We start from the raw sequence: 24241 nt of genomic DNA, 5'->3' as shown, positions 1-24241 counted from the left end.
CTTAATGATCTTCTGAGATACTGAAGGAGGAATTTAACAGTCAGACGTTTTCCGTAGCACATGTCCTGTAGGGTCGTAATGGACCCTATAGGTAGAATAGCTTTGCCGACCATGCATCTTATCGTTAAACACAGGTAAAAAAGCGGATGCATTATCTTTGTCAGCCTTTAGTACCACTACATCAGGGGCCTCTCGGAGACTACGTAATCTTTGCAGAAAGGGCTGCATTACCATTTTTCCTACAAAAAGGTCCGGTTTATTGTTTCTGTAGGACTAACTGTTTGCGCATATCAAGTGAGAGAATATGGAAACCAGGCATGCAGTATTTGCAGGCGTTTCAGGCTGCGATTCCCTTTGTAATTTCTTCCCATTTACTAAAACTTTCTACCGTTTCAACATTGTTTCAGTTATTCAGAACAACATTTTGCAGGTTAAGTACATTCAAACCATCTGTATATAAAACGATGAATTCCATAAAACTTTAGTTTTTCTACGAGAGTAACACGTTTGCCTCACAAAGATCACAAAAAATATCAACTGGTAATGTTTTATAGGTAAATGTTTTAATATTTGATGAACAAATGTGTCAATAGCATTCTCAGTCGAGCAATGAATCAGAAATGTGGTATGCAAAGCAAATTGCTTCTATGTAAGCGTCACACTATTCTTGAGCAATTACTTTTTCATGTATTTTGGAAAAAGGTAAGTAAAGAAATGGGATGATAATTGTTTAAGTCTGGCCTGTCACTTTTCACATGAAGAGGTCTAACAATTAATTATTTTAACCTCTCTGGGAAAATTCCCTGTGCCAGTTATTCATTACGTACAGGAATGAGGACATTACTTGTTAAGTGGAAACAATTTTTCAGAATTCTGTTCGAAATTCAATCAGCACCACATGAGCTATTAATTACAGTGAAGGAAGTTGGTGCCCATTCTGACTGATTAAAGTTTTGTGGAATGACATTTCGAATATAGTCTTTGGTCCTTCAATTGGACCAATTTAATCTTGTTTTTGCTGCTACATTTAGAAAGTGATTGTTACAAGTACTTACAAGTTGAGAATTATCAATCACTACATTAGCATTTACTTTGATATGGTATCTTGTACAATGATTGGCTGTCTGTCCAGCTGTTTGATACTATCCCACATAATTTTAATCTTATTATCTGCATTATTTATTTCCGCCAGGACGTGCATACATTTTAATGACTTTCCTTAAAATACTACAGAATTTTTTGTAATATACTAATAACGTCAGATCTAATTTAATCTGGCATTTATACAAAATTGCCGCTTCCTGTTATATGACATTTTAATTCCCTTCCACAGCTATGACTTACTTTTATATGAGTCTTTTTAGAAAAGTAACTTTCAGATATTGACACAAATTTACTAAGGAATAAATTTAATTTGGCGTTAGTATGTCTTCATACGTACACCTCATTCCATTCCATCTCTTTTAACTTCCTTTAAAAACATTTTAGCCTGTTATCATTAATAGGCCCCGCTGCTATATATGAACTCTATCAGGGCTGGAAGGTGACACATTGTTTATCTCCATTAGCTATGCATTGTGATCACATACTCCATTAACGATTGGGTACACATTAATTGCTGCAGCCTGAGCACTGTCTATAAAAATGATGATTACTGAAATTAGAGTGAAACACCCAAGTAGTGATTCTGGTTCATTTTTACTGCCCGTGTCTTTTAAGAAAGCTACACTGAAATCTCCGCGAACTACTGATCCTTCTTGTCTTCCAGTTACCTAAATAATGCATCCAGATTTTTCACAAACAGCTGAAAATTCTCTAGAGTTAATCTGTAGACTGTTACAATTAGCCGTCCGCAGTGGCTGAACGGTTCTAGACGCTTCTGTCTGGAACTGCGCGACTGCTACGGTCGCAGGTTCGAATCCTGCCTAGGGCAGGTATGTGTCTGATGTCCTTAGGTTAGTTAGGTTTAAGTAGTTCTAAGTTCTAGGGGACTGGAGACCTCAGTTGTTAACTCCCATAATGCTCATAGACATTTGAACCATTTGAACTGTTAAAATTACGCTGTAGAAACAACTCACAAGCATATACTTCTAAGTTATGATCAACAGGGGAAAAAGCTTTAAAATATGTTGCAGCTCTTCATTTTCCGATGTAAACTCTCCATGAAAATGATGATAGTGTATAATCCCTCATATTTAACTTCTCTGTCCCTGCAGCCATGTGCTGTTCAGATGCTTACAGATCTTTGATCACTGAACTTAGTCATCGAAAACAACCCAAACAGATTGGGACGGATTGGTGGTTTCTAGTCTGTATAGTTTTAGAAGATTATTCCTCACAACACAATCCAATATACAGTGAAACACCAAAGAAAATGGTATAGACATGCGTATCCAGATATGGAAGTTTGTAAACTGCCAGGACTGGCAAAACCTATATAAGAAAGTAAGTATCTGGCGCCACTGTTAGATCGGTTACTGCTGCTACAAGGGCTACACACTTAAGTGAGTTTAAAAGTTGTGTCATAGACGACGCATGAGCGATGGAACACAGCATCTCCGACTTAGCGATGAAGTGGGGATTTTCCCGTACGACCATTTCACGAGCATACCGTAAACATCAGAAATCCGGTAAAACATCTCCGGCATCGCTGCGGCTGGGAATAAAAATCCTGCAAAACGCGACCAACGATGACCGAAGAGAATCGTTCAACGTGACAGAAGTACAACTGTTCCTCAAATTGCTGCAGATTTCGGTGCTGGGCCATCAACAAGTGTCAGTGTGCGAACCATTCAAAGAAACATCGTCGATATAGGCTTTCGGAGCCGAAGGCCCACTCGTATACCCTTGATTACTGCAGGAACAAAGCTTTACTTCTCGCCTAGGCCTGTCAACATCGAGATTGAACTTTTGATTACTGGAAACAAGTTTCCTGGCAGGACGAGTCTCGTTTCAAGCGGATGGACGTGTACGGGCATGGAGACAATCTCATGAATCCATGACCCTGTAGTTAAGCAGGGGACTATTTAAGGTCGCAGGTTCGAATCCTGCCTCGGGCATGGATGTGTGTGATGTCATTAGGTTAGTTAGGTTTCAGTAGTTCTAAGTTCTATGGGACTGATGACCACACATGTTAAGTCCCATAGTGCTCAGAGAAATTTGAACCATTTGACTATTTAAGCTGGTGTAGGCTCTGTAACATTGTGGGTCGTGTGCAGTTGGAGTGATATGGGACTCTGATTCATCTTGATACGACTCTGACAGGTGACACGTACGTAATCACCCTATCTGATCACAGGCATCCATTCACGTCTTCCGGCCGGAGTGACCGAGCGGTTCTAGGCGCCACAGTCTGGAACCGCGTGACCGCTACAGTCGGAGGTTCGAATTCTGCCTCGCGCATGGATGTGTGTGATGTCCTTCGCTTAGTTAGGTTTAAGTAGTTCTATGTTCTAGGGGACTGATGACCTCAGAAGTTAAGTCCCATAGTGCTCAGAGGCATTTGAACCATTCATGTCTATTGAGCATTCCGACAGACTTGGACGATTCCAGCAGGACAAAACGTCCTCAAACGTCCAGAATTGTTAGAGAGTGGCTCCAGGAACACACTTCTGAGTTTAAACGCTTCCGCTGGCAGCCGAACTCCCCAGAGATGAACATTATCGAGCATATATGGGATGCTCAGATGAGATCTCCACCCTCTCTTACCGATTTATGGAGAGCCCTGAAGGATTCATGTTGTCAGTTACCTCCAGCACTACTTCAGACATTTGTGGAGTCCATGCCATGTCGTGGGCGGCACTTCTGCGTGCTCGCGGGGACCCTGCACGATATTAGGCAGATGTACCAGTTTCTTTGGCTCTTCAATGTACATATTACTGGTTTCCACAAACAAAATTGGTTCAATGATCTTGGGAAAAGTAACAAGTCTGCCAAATGGAATTATTAAAGACATTACTCCTTTTAACACTCTCACTGTTAGAGACGTGCTCTTTGAATTCCGTCCTGGGGCGGCTTTTGTTATGGCTGTACTCCTCGCTAAGTATTGGTGCTTGTGCGAAGAGATGGCGTTCTGGTCGATATGAAATACTTACTATCTGATGATTCGAAAACAATTAGGTGAAAATATTGACTCTTTCACATATTACATTCTAATGAATTCACTTAATATAGAAGTGAATTTATTTTTGTTATACGACTTACTTATTGCGCGGCACCAGGTTAAGTGAAACATTGCACGGAATTTTAAAGTTTGCATTGTTTTAACTTTGCGTGTGGTTGATTTCATGTCGTACATTGCAGTGAGTGAAATGTACGTAAGATATAGAAATTTTTAGAATGCGAATTTCAGTCTGCAGCGGAGTGTGCACTGATATGAAACTTCCTGGCAGATTAAAACTATGTGCCGGACCGACGCTCGAACTAGGTACCCACGATTCACGCCCCGTCCTCACAGCTTGACTTCTGCCAGTGCCGCGTCTCTTACCTTCCAAACTTTACAGAAGCTCTCCTGCTTGGTACAGCACTTGCCCGAGAAAGGCAAAGGTCCCGGGTTCGAGTCTCAATCTGCCAGGAAGCATTACAGAAATATTATTTAAAATTGAGAGCAAAGCGATATCTCATTTCGTTCTCAAGTTATTGGGTTTTATATCAGATGGACGGCAAGCGCGGCGTGCCCCACATCGGTCCATGAGGACTTGCTGGCAGCTAAGAATTACTCCTCATCTGTTTTCTAGAAAAGTATTAGGTGAAAAAATCTGATTTTTTTTCACATCTTACAGTCTTATATTTTCATATCATTAAGGACTGAATTTCTTTTCGTTACATGCCATAGTTACAATGCTGCATGAAATTAAGTAAAACATTACGTGAAATATTAAAGATTTTGCTGAGGTACAAACGCACTGCGTAAACTTTGTATATGATTGATTTTAGATCCCAGAAGCAAATAAAATGCAGATAAGGTACCGAAATTTTATTTAAAACTGGGAGCTAAAGGATATTTCATTTCTTTCTCGAGTTATTGGGTTCTATAACCGAAGGACGGTCGAGACCGACACTCCCCTTCACGTCCTTGCGCTTCACGAAACGTGGTCATAACTATCGTCATATCTCATAAACTGTTCGAGGCCTCGAACCGAATCATAGTACGCAATGAGTCAGATATATAGTATGATAAATACTCGAAATGTTTTTATTCATCTTAATGTGTAAGTAACTCATCCGCAGCAGTGAGAGGTCGGCAGCTCATGACACATACAGATGTCCAAAACACTGTAAAAATCCCAAGTGGCGCGTGTATACACGTCCACAGCACCTGGGGAACGCCGTACCAGGATATGTACACACACTCCCACGGAAGCGGAAGGGCGAAGTGCAGTTAATATGTTTTGCACATAGAAAAGAATTCTGTGGTATATGACGAAAACGATTGTCATAAACTACTGCTGGAAAGACAGCAGGACGCTGCAATTGTGAGGGTAAGGCTCGCATATTACTTTAACCACAGTGAAGGGGAACCTTTGGAAATGATCAACGAGTACAGAATACCAGCATTTGCCGTTAATACCGATGGAAAGTGGCTATATGTTGGAAAACTCGCAGAAATCAGTGGATCCATGGATACTTAATACAGCAAGAATACAGCAGTTTTCTTTACAAAGATCCATTCATATTTGGATTCGTTTAAAAAGTATGGTTATATTGTACCTAAATCTGGTATGCATATTGCTTTACCTTAGGTCTGAAGGAAAAAAAGTGTATTATCAGTACATGGGAGCAGGATAAGAAAGAAAATCGATACCACAGTTACGATATGTCCCCTGTGGTTGCAGAGTATGAGTAGACCCAGTGCAAAACAGTGCACAATTGTTATGGAGACGCTAGACAACAAACTCTAATGGTATTTGGTACAAGATACATGTCGCTTATCACTGGATGACCTCTGTTTCACTTCTGATAGTGTACACTCAGGGTAACGTAACTTCCATATATGTCTTGTGAAATGACCACAATGAGCAATTATTGTTAATAAAAAGATTTACTAACAATAATTCTGCCCAAGTGAATATAGCAAAAAACAGTCTTCATTTCGAGCAGTAAACTCACCCCATAGTAATGTACACCAGCAGATATTCAGATGCTTATAATAAGTGTGTGTGTACAATGTCGATAACACAGGACACTATGAGCGGCTGATATGGGCAGAAATTATTTACCACACAACTGGAGCGGAAACAGAGGTTAAATTGACTGCTGTACTCTACACCAAATATCTTAAGATGGTATGCGGGTGTTATGTATATGATTTTTTTAGTATAATCCTCATAAAAACTATATCATATTGCGGGAAAACCACATTTATACAATGTGATCCATTATAAACTCTATAGGGAGTGTAGGTACGGATTGTGTCAGGGTTGAAAGGTAAATCAGTTATGTCCTCCCATAAGTGTTCATTGTAGTTTTTTGGGATTTATTTTTGTCATTGTGATATCAGTCTGCATAACCAGTAATAGGTAGCAGGTTGGAACGATTTTCTGTGCAAAGAAACGAGGGTGTTCCATAATGACACAAATCACTTTCTGAAGTGGCAAGGCGAGATAACTCATGAAACAGAATACACTAGTGGCCAGTAAAATTGCTACACCAAGATGAAATGCAGATGATAAGCTGGTATTCATTGGACAAATTGTATTATACTAGAACTGTCATGTGATTACATTTTCACGCAGTTTGGGTGCATAGATCCTGAGAAATCAGTACCCAGAACAACCACCTCTGGCTGTAATAGCGGCCTTGATACGCCTGGGCATTGAGTCAAACAGAGCTTGGATGGCGTGTACAGATACAGCTACCCATGCAGCTTGAACACAATACCACAGTTCATCAGGAGTAGTGATGGCGTATTGTGACGAGCCAGTTGCTCGGCCACCATTGACCAGACGTTTTCAGTTGGTAAGAGATCTGGAGAATTTGCTGGCCAGGGCAGCAGTCGAACATTTTCTGTATCCAGAAAGGCCTGTACAGGATCTGCAACATGCGGTCATGCATTGTCCTGCGCAAATGTAGGGTTTCGCAGGGATCGAATGAAGGGTAGAGTCATGGTTCGTAAAACATCTAAAATGTAAGGTCAACTGTTCAAAGTGCCGTCAATGCGAACAAGAGATGACCGAGTCAACCAATGGCACCCCATACCATCATGCAGGGTGATACGCCAGTATGGCGATGACGAACACACACTTCCAATGTGCGTTCACTGCGATATCACCAAACACGGATGCGACCATCACGATACTGTAAACAGAAACTGGATTCGTCCGTGCACCCAGGTTGATCGTTGAGTACGCCATCACAGACGCTCCTGTCTGTGATGCAGCGTCAAGGGTAACCGCAGCCACGGTCTCTGAGCTGATAGTCCATGCTGCTGCAAACGTCGTCGAACTGTTCGTGCAGATGGTTGTTGTCTTGCAAACGTTCCCGTCTGTTGACTCAGGGATCGAGATGTGGCTGCGCGATCCGCTACAGCCATGCAGATAAGATGCCTGTTATCTCGACTGCTAGTGATACGAGGCCATTGGGATCCAGCATGGCGCTCCGTAGTACCCTCCTGAACCCACCGATCCATATTCTGCTAACAGTAGTTGGAACTCGACCAATGGGGGCAGCTATGTCGCGATACGATAAACCGCAATCGTGATAGGCTACAATACGACCTTTATCAAAGTCGGAAACGTGATGGTACGCATTTCTCCTCCTTACACGAGGCATCGCGACGTTTCACCAGGCAACGCCAGTCAACTGCTGTTTGTGTATGAGAAATCGGTTGGAAACTTTCCTCATGGCAGCACGTTGTAGGTGTCGCCACCGGCGCCAACCTTGTGTGAATGCTCTGAAAAGCTAATCATTTGCATATCACAGCATCTTCTTCCTTTCGGTTAAATTTCGCGTCTGTAGCACGTCATCTTCGTGGTTTAGCAATTTTTAATGGCCAGTAGTGTATTATCTAACAGGGATATCATACAGTACTGTAAAGGAGGACTGATAGGTGTACTTTCTTTAATAGGTTCTCCACACATCGGAAGTTTTCTGGCAATAAAACACAGTTCATTGAGGTCCTTCTCTCTAAGGAAGCACCAGTCCTACCTGCTGTGATTTGCTTACAGTATCAGTAGAGGGAGGCAATGTTCTGGCAATAAGACATGTGGCTGATCATGGCCTTTAATAATCTGTTTCGATGTAGAGAGGCAAAAAAACTCGTCGTTTTGCTTGGGGGGTGGATCGGCCACAGCCTTCATCCAAGGTGTCACATTCCCTAGTGTTGACTGTGGCTGACATGGTTTCGCATCGTAGACAAGAGTCTAGTGGTGTCAAGCGTGGCCATACAACATCTGTGGGGTGGGCAGTTTTGACTTTCCCAGCATTTGTAACTCATCCCGTTGGTCTAGAAAAGTAAGGAGGAGAAGGCGAGCAGGGAAGAAGGTGGGGGAGTGACCTTGACCTTGTGGGCTGCCTGAGCCAGGAACTACACTGTCTCTTTACTTGTCTCAAAGCTGATTTCTCCTATCGAGGTTCCCAAGGAAGGGCCCAGAGTAGACTGTACATATATTTAGTTCAGAATTACAGTGACATTAAACACATTATCTTCACTTTTGTTTATTGATTCTATCTCGTAAAATTTCCAAGTAAGGGTATGTATGTGTCTGTATAGCCAGTACTTCGCATCACGCGAGTACAAATGACTCTGGCAACGCACTGCCATTTCTATACTTCGTGTACGCAACACAACAACCGTCTGCATATCTCCTCGGCTTGCAGGGTGCTGGCTGGTGTGCAGTGTGCCGCCTGTCTGATGTTGACGACTCTGTACGTCAGCGAGACAACCAGCGACGAGGTGCGGGGCAGCCTGGCCTGCATGCAGCCCCTGATGTGCAACAGCGGCATCCTGTTCGCTTACATCATCGGCGCTTTCCTGCCTTATTACGTCGTCCTGTATGTGAACGTCGTTCCTGTGGCCATCTTCTGGATCTGTTTCGCCTTCATGCCTGAGACCCCATACAGGCTGGCATCTACTCATCGATATCAAGAGGCAAGAAAGGTAATGGTGTTCTGTGGCTTACCTTTTGTGGCTTTATCAAAACAATTGTGAAAAAGATTTATTGCTACAAATTGTGTTATTGTTTTAAAAAATACTGCCATTTACTTACACTTTTTGAAGCCTCCACACTAACAAGGAGACGGCACGACCGTGGGGTAGGGGATTTGTCCGCAATTTTGTGTGGTGAAAGAGGACCCCTAACACCTCACGTCGTTAAAATATTAGGACGCACTACACGGAAAATCCCGAGAAAAATCGATCCAAACTTTCTTAGGTGCCGTATGAGTATAAAGTGTTAGTCTATTGCGGAGCCGGCTTTTGGCCTACATGGCGTTCGGACCTTTATGCCAGAGGTCTCAGGTTCGATTCCTCCTCATGCACATTTTTTTTTCCTTCTGTTGCTTGCAAAATTGCAGCGCATTGTTACAGGAGAAAAGTGAAATTAATTTTCGGGAAGATTGTATAAAAATTCATTCTATAATTCACCATAAATTATCGTCACCAATATTCCGAGACATCATTCAATATTCCTGGTTTGCATCAAAATTATCAGAAACTCAAAACATTTTCGTAAACGTTAACGGGGCATGTTTTTGTACAGATTTTTCAAACGCCCTGTGATTGTAAAAACTCGGCTCTCATATGTTGCCCAAGATGTCGAAAAAACGATTGCTTTGTTTGTATTTACGATAATTACCACTGCGGTTCTTGTTTATAATTATTATATGTTTAAAACTTGAATGTTTCCCAATCGACTTTGCTATTCTGGTTAAAAACCCAATGTTTCTCCTCATATATTTTACAATGAAAAATGGGAAACCCACCGCCATGAATTGTGTTGTTGGACAAAAAGAAAATAATTTTTATTCAATAATGTAACTAATTTGTTAAATACAATGTAGGTTTGGGAAACTTTCTGAATAATTGGTGGAATAACAAAAGAAAATGAAACAGAAGAAAAAAAGTGCCGGAGGAGGAATCGAACGCGAGACCTCTGGCGTAAGAGTCCGAGCCCTAAACATCTAGGCCTGACGGCGCCTCGGCAAAGCACTAACATTTCATACTCATACGGCACCTAAGAATTTTGGATCGATTTTTCCCGGGATTTTCCGGGTAGTGCGTCCTAATATTTTTACCACGTGAGGTGTTAGGGGTCCTCCTGCACCACACAAAATTTCGGACAAATCCCCGATCCCACCGTCGTGCCGTCTCCTTGTAAGTCTGGAAGCTTTTCTCCAGTAATGAAAATCTGGACAAACTTAGGACATAATCCTGGGTTTCCTGCTTTTCGCAAACTGTCACTTTAACGAGATGGCTGTCTGATAATGAGTACAGACCTGACCCTAACCTATATTGTCACTGGTGGTACCACATGTAAAAAAAGAGCCAGAATTTATTTATGGGATGTAAGGATGCACCACGTATGATAGGAGACGACGGCTAACCGTGTCTTCAGGATCTATACCAATTGAATTTAAATAAGATGAATGGAGCTATTTATTTGTTTATTTTCGTATTTATTTCCCCTAACCAGGCATCCGTTGTGAGGCAACACATCCGGTCTCAAGACATTCTCCTGCAAAGAAAATAGTGTACTTGGTTTCTGGCCGGCCGCGGTGGTCTAGGCGCGCAGTCCGGAACCTTGCGACTGCTACGGTCGCAGGTTCGAATCCTGCCTCGGGCATGGATGTGTGTGATGCCCTTAGGTTAGTTAGATTTAAGTAGTTCTAAGTTCTAGGGGACTAATGACCACTGCAGTTGAGTCCCATAGTGCTCAGAACCATTTGAACCATTTTGAACAAAGTTTCTGCTATACACCTCGACTCCAAAACAAAGACGACGCGTGGACACCTCCTCAATTTGACTGAGATTAAAAATGCGGACTATCATTTTCTGTAAAAAATCATCACAGGTGACGGTCCTTCACGTGTAATCAATACGAATCCACCGCGAAACAATAAAGTCCAGAAATTCACGTGAACGGTCAACGCCTCCACGACATTACGACAGTCAAGCCTGTGTGACATGCGAGTTGACAAACGCCTCACAGAAGGTCTCTTCTGACAGTTTCACATGGTTTTATGAAAGTTTTGTGCGCTGCACTGAAGTGGAGGAGAGAGACTACGTGAAACATCTGAAGGATCTCCAAATCAGTTATCAGATTCACAAGAAGTATGCTACGACCCATGACATATAATCTGATGCCAAGTGTTCAGTTCACGTTTCGACACCTGGCCGAATATGTTAACTAAGAAGTAAGGTGCCTCAAAGTCCGAAAGATAGGAGTTTCTCTCTGGAAATCTAACAACCCTTGTCTTTGGACAAGTCTCCACGTGGCTTTCGATGTAGATGAGGTGCAATGAACAGGTGGAGCTTTCTTTTCTAGTTCAGTGAACAGATGCAGTAGTTGAAACTTCCTTGAAGATTAAAACTGTGTTTCGGACCGAGACTCGAACTCGCGACCTTTGCCTTCCGCGGGCAAGTGCTCTACCAACTGAGCTACCCAAGCACGACTCACACCCCATCCTCACAGCTTTACTTCTGCCAGTACCTCGTCTCCTACCTTCCAAACCTTACAGAGGTTCTTCTTTACCTCAGGAGTGCTAGTACTGCAAATTTATATTAGGCATTTGAGTTAGTTACTGGAACTTTTGAGGGGAAATTATAGCTCGAAGAAGATTGTGACAGCATTTGAACAAACCACAGTCTTGATGTTTTATCAAAATCTGTTAAAACTAGGATCATGATAGCAGCACTACTTGGGCAGATGTGAAGAGAATCCTCTTGCAGAACTATGAGTCGAACTAATTTCGGATTACAATGCTTGTCTGTTATTTTCTGATAGACGTTCTAGGGCAAAAAGTTCACTGCCCTACACAATTAAAGAGCCACTTTTTGGAAACCCCGTAACTGCATCCCGTTGCGGAGCGTAAGTTTGAAATTTGGCTCAAAGGTGCCTACTGCCTTATTCTGTTACGGTGCAAAAGAATATCGCTCTGCGACATAAGCCTCAGGCTTGGCGAAACTTCCAGCAGCATACTGTCGACAAATGCGAGCACAGGAGTTCATGTCGGGTGTAAGGTGAGTTAAGGGGAGTAGGACGTCAAACGGGCAGACTTGGAGCAGGAGAGGCATCACACGACATTTTAATTTACAGTGTCTATGCTTTGACAAATAAGTTCATAAAACTTTGTCAATATCACCAGGAAGGATTCTGGATTCACAATCATTGCAGTGGAAATTCGAAAACATAAGAAAATAATTTTCTTTTTTTACGTGCGAAATTTCATTATTTTTTCACTTACTAATGGCTGCATTTCTTGCTATAGGTACACTTTTCTTAATAAGTTAGAGAGATTCTTCGATAAATTTTGCACAGCATACATACCATACTTACAAGTGCATGAAACTCTAGAATTTATTTAATTTATGAAAAAACAAATGAGCTGTTATATTTTAAACTTCGTGTTTAGGAAAAACACAAATTTTATAGTTAATTACCTCAATTTTTACCACAGTTTTTAATACATTTGGAAAATTCTAGAGTTTCATACACCTTTAAGTATGGTTTTATGCTGTGCAAAATTCATAGAAGAATCTCTCTTACTTATGAAGAAAAGTGTACCTATAGCAACAAATGCTTTCATTTGTAAGTGAAAAAAATGATGAAATTTCAAATGTAAAAAAAAATTACCTCGTTATGTTTTCGAACTTCCACTGCTATGAGTGTGAATTCTGAATCCTTTCTGGTCATGCTGACAAAGTTTTATGAATTTATTTGTAAAATTATAGACAGTGGAAATTAAAATGTCCTGCGGTGCCTCTCCTGCTCCACGGCGGCCCGTTTGACGTCCTACCCCCCTTAATGATGTGATATCGACACCGAATTTCACCACACTTCTGCCTAACGCCACTGTGGACGTGCCACACGATGGAAAGTCGTCACAGCCCTCTTAGAATCATTTTACTCCTTCTCTTGACCCGCCTGTGACTGAGGTCAGAAACGAGGTGCCTAGTTTTGAAGTCACGCTGTTTCCTTTAGGGTTGCGGAAGATATCATTTTAGACACACTGTCGTTCTGAAGAGACACGAAAATGTCTCAAGCTTTGGCATAGTGGGGCACCAACGAAACGAGACCTTCCTTGTAGAGTTGATTCTCACACATTTCGCGGTCGAAAACATTTCCCAGTGTGTCGAGCAACGAGACGACGTTCTTGACAACCTTTGCTGACGTTCTGCTGGACTGTCCACACCTTGGGTGTGCTACCTCACTGAATGTGACCTTACCATTTTTTAGTGCAGCGCAATCGAAATTTTTGCTCTGATAAGGAGGGTGGAACCACTAGGACCTTTCAAAACCGACGAAATTTGAATGTCATCTGAGGCTAGAAATAATATTTATGCTTTTCTAGACTCTCTGCTTCATGCCCGGCCTTGACGAAATGATGGAGCGGTGTGATATTGACACGTGTGTGAATAAAACGGCAATACATCCCTCTAAACTCCCCAGTTGCGAGACTCCATCGATGCCATCCAATCACGTTTGTTGGACACTTTAATGTATTATCCCTGTACAGAGACAGCCATTCAACGATTCATAGGCGCCAGTGTGACAGGCACCTATTTCGACAGAGCTGAATGGCGGTACGTCGCTGAGCTAGCGAAAATATTAGAGATCTAGGAATGTATCTGAAATATGTGGGAGTCAAAGCCTTAAGGCGCGGTTTACTATCTTTTGGTTCAAAAAATCGATTTCTTTTAAATAGCATTTTTGGACCCATAAAAGTGTTTAGAATCTACATCTGAAACTGTTTTTCCGAATACGGGACGTAAATGTTTGTTATTCGCGGTTGAACAAAAAAAATGCCCCTGCCTGAAATCGGCCTTTTTCCCGCACCAGTTACTTTACCGGTGCTTGGGAGGAAACACACAAAATTCAAATGGATGTTTGAATGCATGTGTTTGAAAGTTAGCCCCCAAGCATTTGCATTCTGGCGCGAAGACTGTGGAGATTGCGACTTTCCTGGCAATGAGCAGCTTCAACGAAAGGTATTCAGCAGTTCTGAAGACCATGACAACGATGGACGTCACCCTGGGACTCTATTCGACGCAGTTCGCCAAGCATTCGGTCGACCACCAGATTCAAGCGTCCGAAAACCGCTTGTCACCGGCTGTACGAGCGGCTGTGGAGCAGCGCAGGATGGCCCAGATCGAGCAGAACGCCCTCTATGAGGAAGAGGAAGGACTAGTTTATGGACCCGGAGTAGCAGATCGAACGTAAGTTGCATAATATTGCATTTATATGTAGTCAGAACTTGAAACGCGTTTTTCTCGATATGACTTTCTTTTTGACGCACGGTGTGGTAACTTCAAATCTACTGAACTGATTGGCATGATTCTTTGTTTCCGATGAAACTAACTAAATTGTGTAGGATTTCTACCACTTTTATTTCGATCCATCAACTATAAATATTCTTACTTGGCCGACGAAGTCGAAAAAAACGATGAAAGAAGCACTATTTTTTCCAAATGGCCGCCATTTTGTTTCCTATGGTCCAAATAACTTATGCGAAGTATAGCTCTTAGGACTCTTATATAACTCGCTGACGTCAACTCAATTTTGATTTCAAACGAGCCGGATAACCTGTGACATACAGTGCGTGGAGGTCTACATTGAAATTTTGTTTCATTCCGACGGCACTCCAGCCTTTGATCTTCGACATTTCCTGTCTACAATTTATAGTTTGTAGAGAAAACATCAATAAACACTTTGACCAAGTTTTCAGTTGATATCTTTAATACATCCCGAGAAAAAAATTCTCAAAGAACATGCTTTTTTCGGGCCAAAGACAGCAAACATCCTCTCAAGGCAAGAGGTGGTTTCATTTTCGATCATTAATGGTCCTTATGCCACCCCCTGGTGCTTTTTGACAGTGGGTCTTAAATGTCTGCTCCAGTCACCCATAAGAAAAATTGGCCGTGTGGCATTGATGGCCGAGAGGTCCAGGCCGGGGAAGTTCGGCCTCCAGGTTGCAAGTCTTATTTCAGGCAACGCCGCATTGGGCGGCTTCCACGCCAGCGATGTTGATGAAACGATGATGAGGACAACACAACACCCAGTCTACGAGCGGCCAATAAGAAAACCGCGCGAATAGGACTGTGTGTGTCGCGGTTCTGACCTGTATCACAGAGGTATTGAAAGACGTGGTAACGTGTGTAAGAAGGGGTGTGACGATCTCCATTGTGTGACCCGTCCACGGTGGCGTTGGACAGGATTGGGGTGATATCTGGTGCCAATGTGACATCATTGGCCCACATTACACCTACATCAGTTTCTGAGCTCTGGCCTTGTTTTTCTGCATGTATCGACACTTTGCGCTATGAAGCCACGCTTTTGCACCATAACAGAGAAAGGCTGTAGACAGCTTTTACCCAAATTGAAACTTCTACACCGCAGTAAAAGACGTTTTTGGAATAATCTCAAACGTGGATGCAAAACAGCAACTGTGTGTCTCTGAAAAGGTTGAAAAAATCAGCCAGCTAGTTCCAAAGCAATGGTTTATTAGCCGTTGACCTAGGTTTCGATATTTCTAAAAATATTTGCTTCAGAGGATGTGGCCCTAAAAATGTATATAACCAGTTATTTTTACATACGTAACAAAATATTAATAGAAAAATATTTGTAAGGTACGTTATTTTTACATATGTAACAAAATATTAATAGGAAAATATTTGTGAGGTAAGTGTACTCACTCGTTACATCATGCGATGGTACATTAGATTAAACGAAGCCGGATGGCTCTACTCATATATAAAATTGACAAGATAAGAATTCCCCAAGCCTTAGCTTTAGATAGCAGCCAGATTACAGTTAGTGTACTTCAGAATGACTGCTCACACTAAAAAGCTCACAGGTAGAGGCCCTTGTCAACATAAAATTGTAACAGGAGGCACAGGATAAAATATTTGCTTAAGCTACGTGCATATCATGCTAGAGACTAAGGCCAAGTGTTACGAATACAAGTGCTCGAGCGACTGTTACCACAGTTAATATTCCAAAAATCGTATCGATACAGTTAAGCAGGAGATGCTCTTTTTTATGTTGAGCTGTAACTTTATCAACGTATTACGTCCTCCACCCTTTGTAGTAACAGAATTAATTTTTTGTAACTTACCTTCTGCACACTAAAGTTACGTGCAGTATCACTTTGCTACATAAATATTTTACAGTTAATTTTCTATTTAGTGTATACCTCTAAAATTACTGCATTTCTTAGTGGCCTCCTATAAGAAATTGTCATACTTAAGCCCAGCAAGACGCAGTGTTTGTGCGCATGTATACAGCGCCATCTGCTTTCCCACTTTGCTTATCGCTTAAGCTACCGTAGCGTCAAGCAGATTTTTTTTTCTTTTTACTGACATTGTTTAGCTTATATTTGCTCTTCTTTCCCCATGCATGGTGATATTTTGTAAACATAACTTTACCTTCTGCATTCTGAATTTACGTACACTATTAATCTGTCAGCAAATGTATCAGTAATTTTATAAGTAATGTAGACCAGTAATCTATTACATTTTAGTAGCCTTATAAAGGTAAATTCATGCTTACTTTAATGTAAAATGTTATTCAACATAAGCAAGAAAGCAAGACGCTTTTCTTATGCGCGTGTGTTTAGCGCCCTCTGCAGCCCAGTTTTGCCTGGTCGCTTGAGCCTGTATAATCGCAACAGTTGGCCACAGCCTCTGGCATGTTGTACACTAACCTTATGCAAAAGTTTTATCCTCTGACTTCTTTTAGAATTTTATATTGACAAAAGCCTCTACCAGTGGGTATTTACCAGTGAGCGCTCATTCTGAAGTAAGCTAAATGCAATCTGGCTGCTATCTAATGCCATGGCTACAGATAATTCTTGTTTTGTCAATTTTATATATGACAAAAGCAGCTTGGCTTCAGGTAATGTTATGTTTCATCATGTGATGTAACGACTGAGTACGCTTACCTCCCAAAATTTTTCTGTTAATATTTTCTTATGTGTGGAAAATAATTTAGTAAATGGTAGTCTACATTTTCAGGGCCCACACCACCTGAAGGAAGTATTTTTAGAAATATCGAAAGCTAGGTCAAGGGCTAATAAACCCTAGTTTTGCAGCTTATTGGCTCATTTTTTCAACCTCTTCACTTTTTTCGGCTTTCCGAAAAAGTTACCCTTTAATTGCGTTTCACAGTCTCTGTCCAAATGGGTAAGTCGGGTTGACGCAATGTAGCACCAGTTACGGTAAGCCGTCCAAGGGGTAGTTAGGGAATCAAAAAAATGGTTCAAATGGCTCTGATCACTATGGGACTTAACTTCTGAGGTCATCAGTCCCCTAGAACTTAGAACTGCTTAAACCTAACTAACATAAGGATATCACACACATCCATGCCCGCAGCAGGATTCGAACCTGCGACCGTGGCGGTCGCGTGGTTCCTGACAGTAGCGCCTAGAACCGCTCGGCCAACCTGGCCGCCAGTGAGGGAATCAAACATTACGTAGAGCGAGGTTCTAATTGGAAAGCTAACACGAGCTGCATTCCTAAAAGGAATAGAAGATGAAAGGAATAAAACAGTTGAGAGAGTAAGAGGGGTTAGCATTAGCCCTTGTGGTGGATCTAGCACTAACAGAACGAGCCTCAGACGTCTCTTGCAAGGAAGTGTTCGATGAATCCAGCCGTCCAAGAGATTATTGTTTTAAATGTGAAGGCCGTTACGATAGAAACTGCACTAAGAGTGTCACATCAGCTATGCACATGAATTGAAAAGGAGGAGAGAAATGAAACCCAGTCTAATGTCATCCCTAAGAAGGAGAGGGAGGTTATGCAGAGGGCATTACAGGAAAACTGAAAGGACACGACAAACTGTGTCGTCGATGTGGTCCTCAAGGACATTCAGAGCGTTGTAATAAGGCGAAAGCCGTGAGATGTTACGTTTGTAATCAACCAAGACACCCCAACAGTGTAATTCCAATCCTAGGCTATCAAGTACAAACAACGAAAATATGAAACTACATGAGGATACAGTCGACCCGTGCAGTAAAGTTATACCCATTAAACTGCAAAGACAAAAGTGATTTCCCAATTATAGGATGTACCCAGGGAAGCGCAGGAACCCCGCATTTCAGAGTACACACTATAACTCAGGATAGTCTAATAAAGGAGTCAGCATTGAAGAGTATGGTGAGCAGAAGCATCAACGAAAGAATAAAATTTTATGTACACACACCGAAGTGGAGAGTGAAAATTTGTACCAACGCCCGGAATCAAAGTCGGGTATTCTGCTCACTAGGCAGGTGCTTTAGCCAGTAAGTTACCTTGCCACAGCTGTTCACACAACTGCACGGATTACACTGGCAAGCCTCCCTCCTCGATCCAAGTTCTCACAGACAGCGGAGAGTACTTTAAATTCCCCCTTATACACACGAACAGAATAGCCGTGGCCATCCATGTTCTGTAATAGCATCTCAGCATCGAACATAAATGGGAGATCCAGCCTGAAACCCACGTGTAGGTACTTATACAATTGAAATGATGTAGTTTCAGAGGATTTACTCATATATATATGTTATAATCCACATAGGCTTAAGTGGCAAGTGGATAGAGGAGAGTGGCGTGCCAGTATAATCAGTGTAGTTGTGTATGCCAAGGTGGCTTAATGGCTAACGCACCTGCATCGTGAGCAGGAGCCCTGGGTTAGGTTCCCGGTCTTGGTAAAAATTTTTACTCGCCGCCTCATTGTATGTGCGTAAAATCATATCTGTATCGACACCAACAAAGTCTCTAAAATTGCGTCATTTCATTAGTCATCACGAATGCAGTAACAGAGATGCGAGGAGTAATGATTTAACATTGGTAGTGGAGAATTTTGTTTGTGTGAAACCCAACTTTCATGCAGCAGGCGTCGACTTAGATATCTCATGTGAAGGAATATTAGGCAGAGACTTCTGCAAGAACTTAAAGTAATCATAGGTTACATAACAAATACGCTGCGGGTCAAGAGCGAACCAGTGTGGTTAAAGGGAGAATAAGGACTGAACAGTCGATTCCTGTGACCACGATACGGCCAAGAAATTTTAAGAGTGTCTTTCAAAAGTGAATGTGGGCCTCCAGTTTTAGTGAAACACGAAATATCTGTAGAGAATGAAGATTTCAGAATCGGCGTGTACAGTTGGAGTGACATCGGATCCATGATACGTCTAGATCGACTCTTACAGGTCACGCGTACGTAAGCACCCTGTCTGATCACCTGCATCCATTCATGTCCATTGTGCATTCCAACGGATTTGGGCAATTCCAGCAGGACAATGAGACACGCTAAACGCACGTAATTGCTACAGGGTGGCTCCAGGGACACTCTTCTCAGTTAAAACACTTCCGCTGGCCACCAAACTCCCCAGAGATGAACATTATTGAGCATACTTGGGATACCTTGCACGTGCTCTTCGGAAGAGGTCTCCACCACTTCATAATCTTACGGATTTATGGACAGCCCTGCAGGATTAATGTTGTCAGTTCCCTGCAGCACTACTTCGGACGTTATTCGAGTCCATGCCACGTAATGCTGCGGCACTTCTGCATCCTCGCGGCGGGCCTACACGATATTAGGAAGGTGCACCAGTTTCTTTCGCTCTTCAGTGTATAACGGAGAGCCTAATGGAGGGTATATCTTCGGAGACACAATTCCAACCAGCCTTTCCGACCAATGTGGAGAATGTTGTAGTAGGCATAAAACTTTCTGAGCTTGAGGATTTTGGAAATTCAGTGTGAGTATTCTTCGGGACGGACAATTTGATAAATCCATAAGTGTGACATGAAGAAAGTGTCTCAGATCAAAAAAAAGAAAACAGTTCTAGTATCGAATGGTGAAATTAACTCGAGAAATAGAAACTGCGGATGACAGTGATCGAGTAGGGAAATGATAAGGGCAAACTTACGAAGAACACTTTGGAATTTTATTATTCTTGTTTGAGAGAACACTATGATCACCACATTTTTTTTCTGATCAACACTTTTCGGGAATACACAAAATAAATGCAATTCTAACAGAGTTAAAGAGGAAACAGCTGGACGGTTTGAAGGCAAAATCGTGATTGTGAACAAATTTAGAAGACGAAATTGCCTCGCATACGGAAAACGAAGAACGAGAAGAAAATATTTATGAATGAACTACGTGTTGCGAACAAGGCAATTCTTCTACAACACAAAAAATTATAATTAATGAATTTCGTGGGTAATTAAGGACTTACACAGTTGTAGAAATAAAAGTGGTCTGGAGAATGGAGTTCCAGGGTCAAAGAAACACAGCAGAGGAAAGGGAATACAGTACTAAGCTGACTATCCCAGATGTTGAAAGTGACCAACATTCATCTCTTGGCACTTGTGGGTACTGGTGAGGAAGTTGCTGAAGGTAGATCGAAGCTGGACTACTGGAACTGTTGAAATCTCACCCGTACAGTTCTACTGTAGTTCCTGAAGACTATGGTATACATTACATATACCTTAGACTCGAGGGCTCCCGAGACAAATGAATCACACACCGACAGATCAGGTGACCTGGGTGACAAGCTAGGCCAGCAACTAGACTGATTTCTGCTAACAGTTCTGTCATGAAAAATGCATAAATGTACTCCGAGGGTCAGCTGGCTGTATGGACAGCTTCTCCATTCTGTAGGAAGTAAATGTAGGTCTTTTCCTCCTCCGTTAATGCTGCCACAAATGGTATCCACTCGTCTAGGCCACTTCTATTTGCCCCACCCTCTGTAGTGCAATTCATTACAAAAAGCCTAGCCGTCTACAGTGTAGTTACAGAGTCTGATAACAGTGTGTCGTTGACAGCATTTTCTAGTGACGAATATCTATATGTCAATGTCGGAATCTCAGAGTAGCGAGATTCGAAGAAATGGACAGGGAGTGAGGACATGTGGTACTTGTTGAGAATGTGGATCGGTCATGAGGCGTGTCGAGATAGTCCACGCAGTTGCAGTAACACTCCTACTAAGGAGGAGATCCCGGGTTCGAATCCGCGTCCATTACACATTTTTACTCGTCGCTGCTGATTCTGCGTACTGTCCCGCTGCAGCCTACATCGGCAATCTCTGTCCTGTCCTTTCCTTTCCTTCACAATTTTATTTAGTCTCTACCGGTTTCGTTACTGGCTACTGTCTTCACATGAGATACTGCTGCAAGGTGCAACACAGGATAACACAAGTTTATTCTTTCCTACAATCTTACAACATAAAAGTAGCCGCAAAAATTCTTGAAGCATCACGTATGATTTACTTGATCTACACCAATTATTCAAAAATACTTCTCTGTCAAATACGGTAACATCTGTGTGTCGAATAATCATGAAAATTGTTTCATTGAATTTCCTTTCCTTTCCTCCCCTAGTTAGGACTGATTCAACATACATAAAAGTGCAAGAGGAATTCCACCGTGTAATTCTGAGGAGAGACAGGTAGAAGGAGTGCACTGAAGCCATGGACGAGGAATTGTCTGATGACGTGATAGACGAAGAAATGGTAATCGATATTGAGGACACAGGGGCTCCAATATTAAAATGAGAGTTTAAAACGACTTTGGAAAACTTGCAGTCAAGTAAAGTGGAAGTCATTGATAACGTTCCTTAGGGATTTCTGATATCATTGGGGGAAGTGGCAACAAACGAGTAATCAAGTCAGTGTGTACAGTCTATCAGATTGGCGACAAATTATCCGACCCTGTGCGAGAACTATCGAGCAGTCCGCTTAAGAACTAAGGCATCAAAGTTGCCGAGAAGAGTAACACACAGAGACGTATTAGTACCAGACATCCACATTAGTTTGAAAAGGGAAATTCTGAGAATTTACGTCTGGAGCATAGCATTGTATGGCAATGAGACGTGGGCTATCGGAAAACCGGAACGGAATAAAATAGAAGAATTTCAGATGTGGTGCTACAGGAGAACGTTGAAAACCTGGGTATTTCGTAAGAAATTAGGAGTTCCTTCACTGAATCGGTAAGGAGTGAAACAAGTGGAGAATACTGACAAGAAGAAGGGAGAGGATGGTATGACATATGTTAAGACGTCAGGAAATAATTTCCTTGTTCATAGAGAGAGCTGTAAGTTGTATAAACTATAGGGAAAGAAAAGGATGTGAATACATCCAACAAGTAACTAAGGACGTTGGGTGCAGATGCAGAAGAGGTTGATACATTAGAGGAATTCGCGGTGGGCTCCATCAAATCAGCCAGGGGTCTGACACTCAAGAGCTTTGCGCCATGAGATATGGGCCAGTGTGTGTCGCCTTCCAGTAAACAGAATGTTCTAATAGCCCATCTGATTTTCGTTCGAGCAAAATATCGTAAAATATTCTTTTTCTCTACATCCCAGCTGTGAAACAGCGCCGGGCGGAGTGGCCGTGCAGTTCTAGGCGCTACAGTCTGGAACCGAACTACCGCTACTGTCGCTGGTTCGAATCCTGCCTCGGGCATGGATGTGTGTGATGTCCTTAGGTTAGTTAGGTTTAATTAGTTCCAAGTTCTAGGCGACTGATGACCTCAGAAGTTAAGTCGCATAGTGCTCAGAGCCATTTGAACCATTTTTTTGTGGAACAGCTAGTAAGGTGTATTCTCTTCATACGATCAATGAACAGGTGAAGAACATCGATATATATATTTGCGAAGCATTAATCCAAGAATGTCGCCACGGAAAACTACGTTCTCAAATAACTCAGTCCATATTTTGTTTGATACTCCACAAGACCGCTATTTTGGAGCTAAATGTTTCCATCGTGCAGAGACCAATAGTTTTTCCACCCGATTGCCTTGAGCATGGATTTCAGGGTAGCACAGAAGAAACGCTCAGCGTTAAACCCAGGAATTTGGAAAATATCATGTTTTTCTACCACCAGCTTCACAATTTTATTTAGTCTCTACCGGTTTCGTTACTGGCTACTGTCTTCACATGAGATACTGCTGCAAGGTGCAACACAGGATAACACAAGTTTATTCTTTCCTACAATCCTACAACATAAAAGTAGCCGCAAAAATTCTTGAAGCATCACATATGATTTACTTGATCTACACCAATTATTCAGAAATACTTCTGTGTCAAATACGGTAACATATGTGTGTCGAATAATCATAAAAATTGTTTCAATGAATTTCCACTTTATTAGATTTACACAGTCAAAATGAGTTAACATGTACAGACTTACTAATCTTAATTTAATTAATATTAATTCAGTTATATTAATTTTTAACATTGTAATTTTATCTTTGGACTGATGATGATGATGACAATGTTTGATTTGTGGGGCTCTCAACTGCGCAGTTATCAGTGCACGTAAAAGTCCCAATCTTTACACAGTCTAGCCTCGCCACTTTCCCGATGATAATGAAATGAGGGGGAAATGCAAACACCCAGTCGGTGGTTGGAGAAACTCTCCGACACATCGGGAATCGGGAATCAGGAGCCCGTGATCCAGAGGCAGCAACGCTAGGCACTTTTTTTTTTTTTTGGGTGCCTTCCTGGCGCCCAAAGGGAGAGGTGGGAAGCAAAGTGGACAGAGGTCGCAACCCGAGGTCTGGCCACCATGTACCGTTCCACCTTCCAGGAACCAACGGAAGCGTAGCGAACGTGGAGTAGGGATACAATGAACATAAATGGTTTATTTAGTTATTTACATTTCTTATAAACATTGATGCCACGGAGAATAGCAGGAAATCTGCGAAACTGCGTCGCGAGGAGGAGGGCGCAGCAAGACAACTAACTCATTGAGACTAGCGACTTGTAGTTATTGCGAGGATACTCCGATGACGAGAGGATATATCGGTTCTAAGTGTGGAAGAGGTGGGGATCAGTTCTTCATGACAGGAACATCAAGCTCTGGGATGGGTTAAGAAACACACTGCAAAGGAAATTGAAGAAAAATCGTTTGTATTTTGCACTATAGCATCCGTTATGGAACTGCCAAAAATCAAGGATAATTTTCTCTCAATCAGCAAACAAGTAATGAGCTGCGTGTCCACAAATCCACTTCACAGAATTCGTCTTATAGGAGCACTTCCATAGATATCTGATGAGGAATCGTACGGATAATTACGGACAACATCTGTCGCAACAATAAA

General features: G+C 42.0%; 1 protein-coding gene across 2 annotated transcripts in view; it reads left to right on the top strand.

Annotated features, from left to right (window-relative positions):
• The window catches only part of LOC126278012 (facilitated trehalose transporter Tret1-like), a 97661-nt gene that overhangs the window by 39938 nt on the left and 33482 nt on the right, over nt 1–24241 (top strand). For both annotated transcript variants that reach the window (XM_049977717.1, XM_049977718.1), the window contains exon 3: nt 8818–9097. In XM_049977717.1, the coding sequence (XP_049833674.1) occupies nt 8818–9097 (280 nt within the window). The remainder of the gene's footprint in view (nt 1–8817; nt 9098–24241) is intronic.

This window comes from Schistocerca gregaria, chromosome 6 (assembly GCF_023897955.1).
Source record: "Schistocerca gregaria isolate iqSchGreg1 chromosome 6, iqSchGreg1.2, whole genome shotgun sequence".
In the NCBI taxonomy this organism is placed as follows: domain Eukaryota; kingdom Metazoa; phylum Arthropoda; class Insecta; order Orthoptera; family Acrididae; genus Schistocerca; species Schistocerca gregaria.
This window is presented reverse-complemented; position numbering and strand designations above follow the sequence as displayed.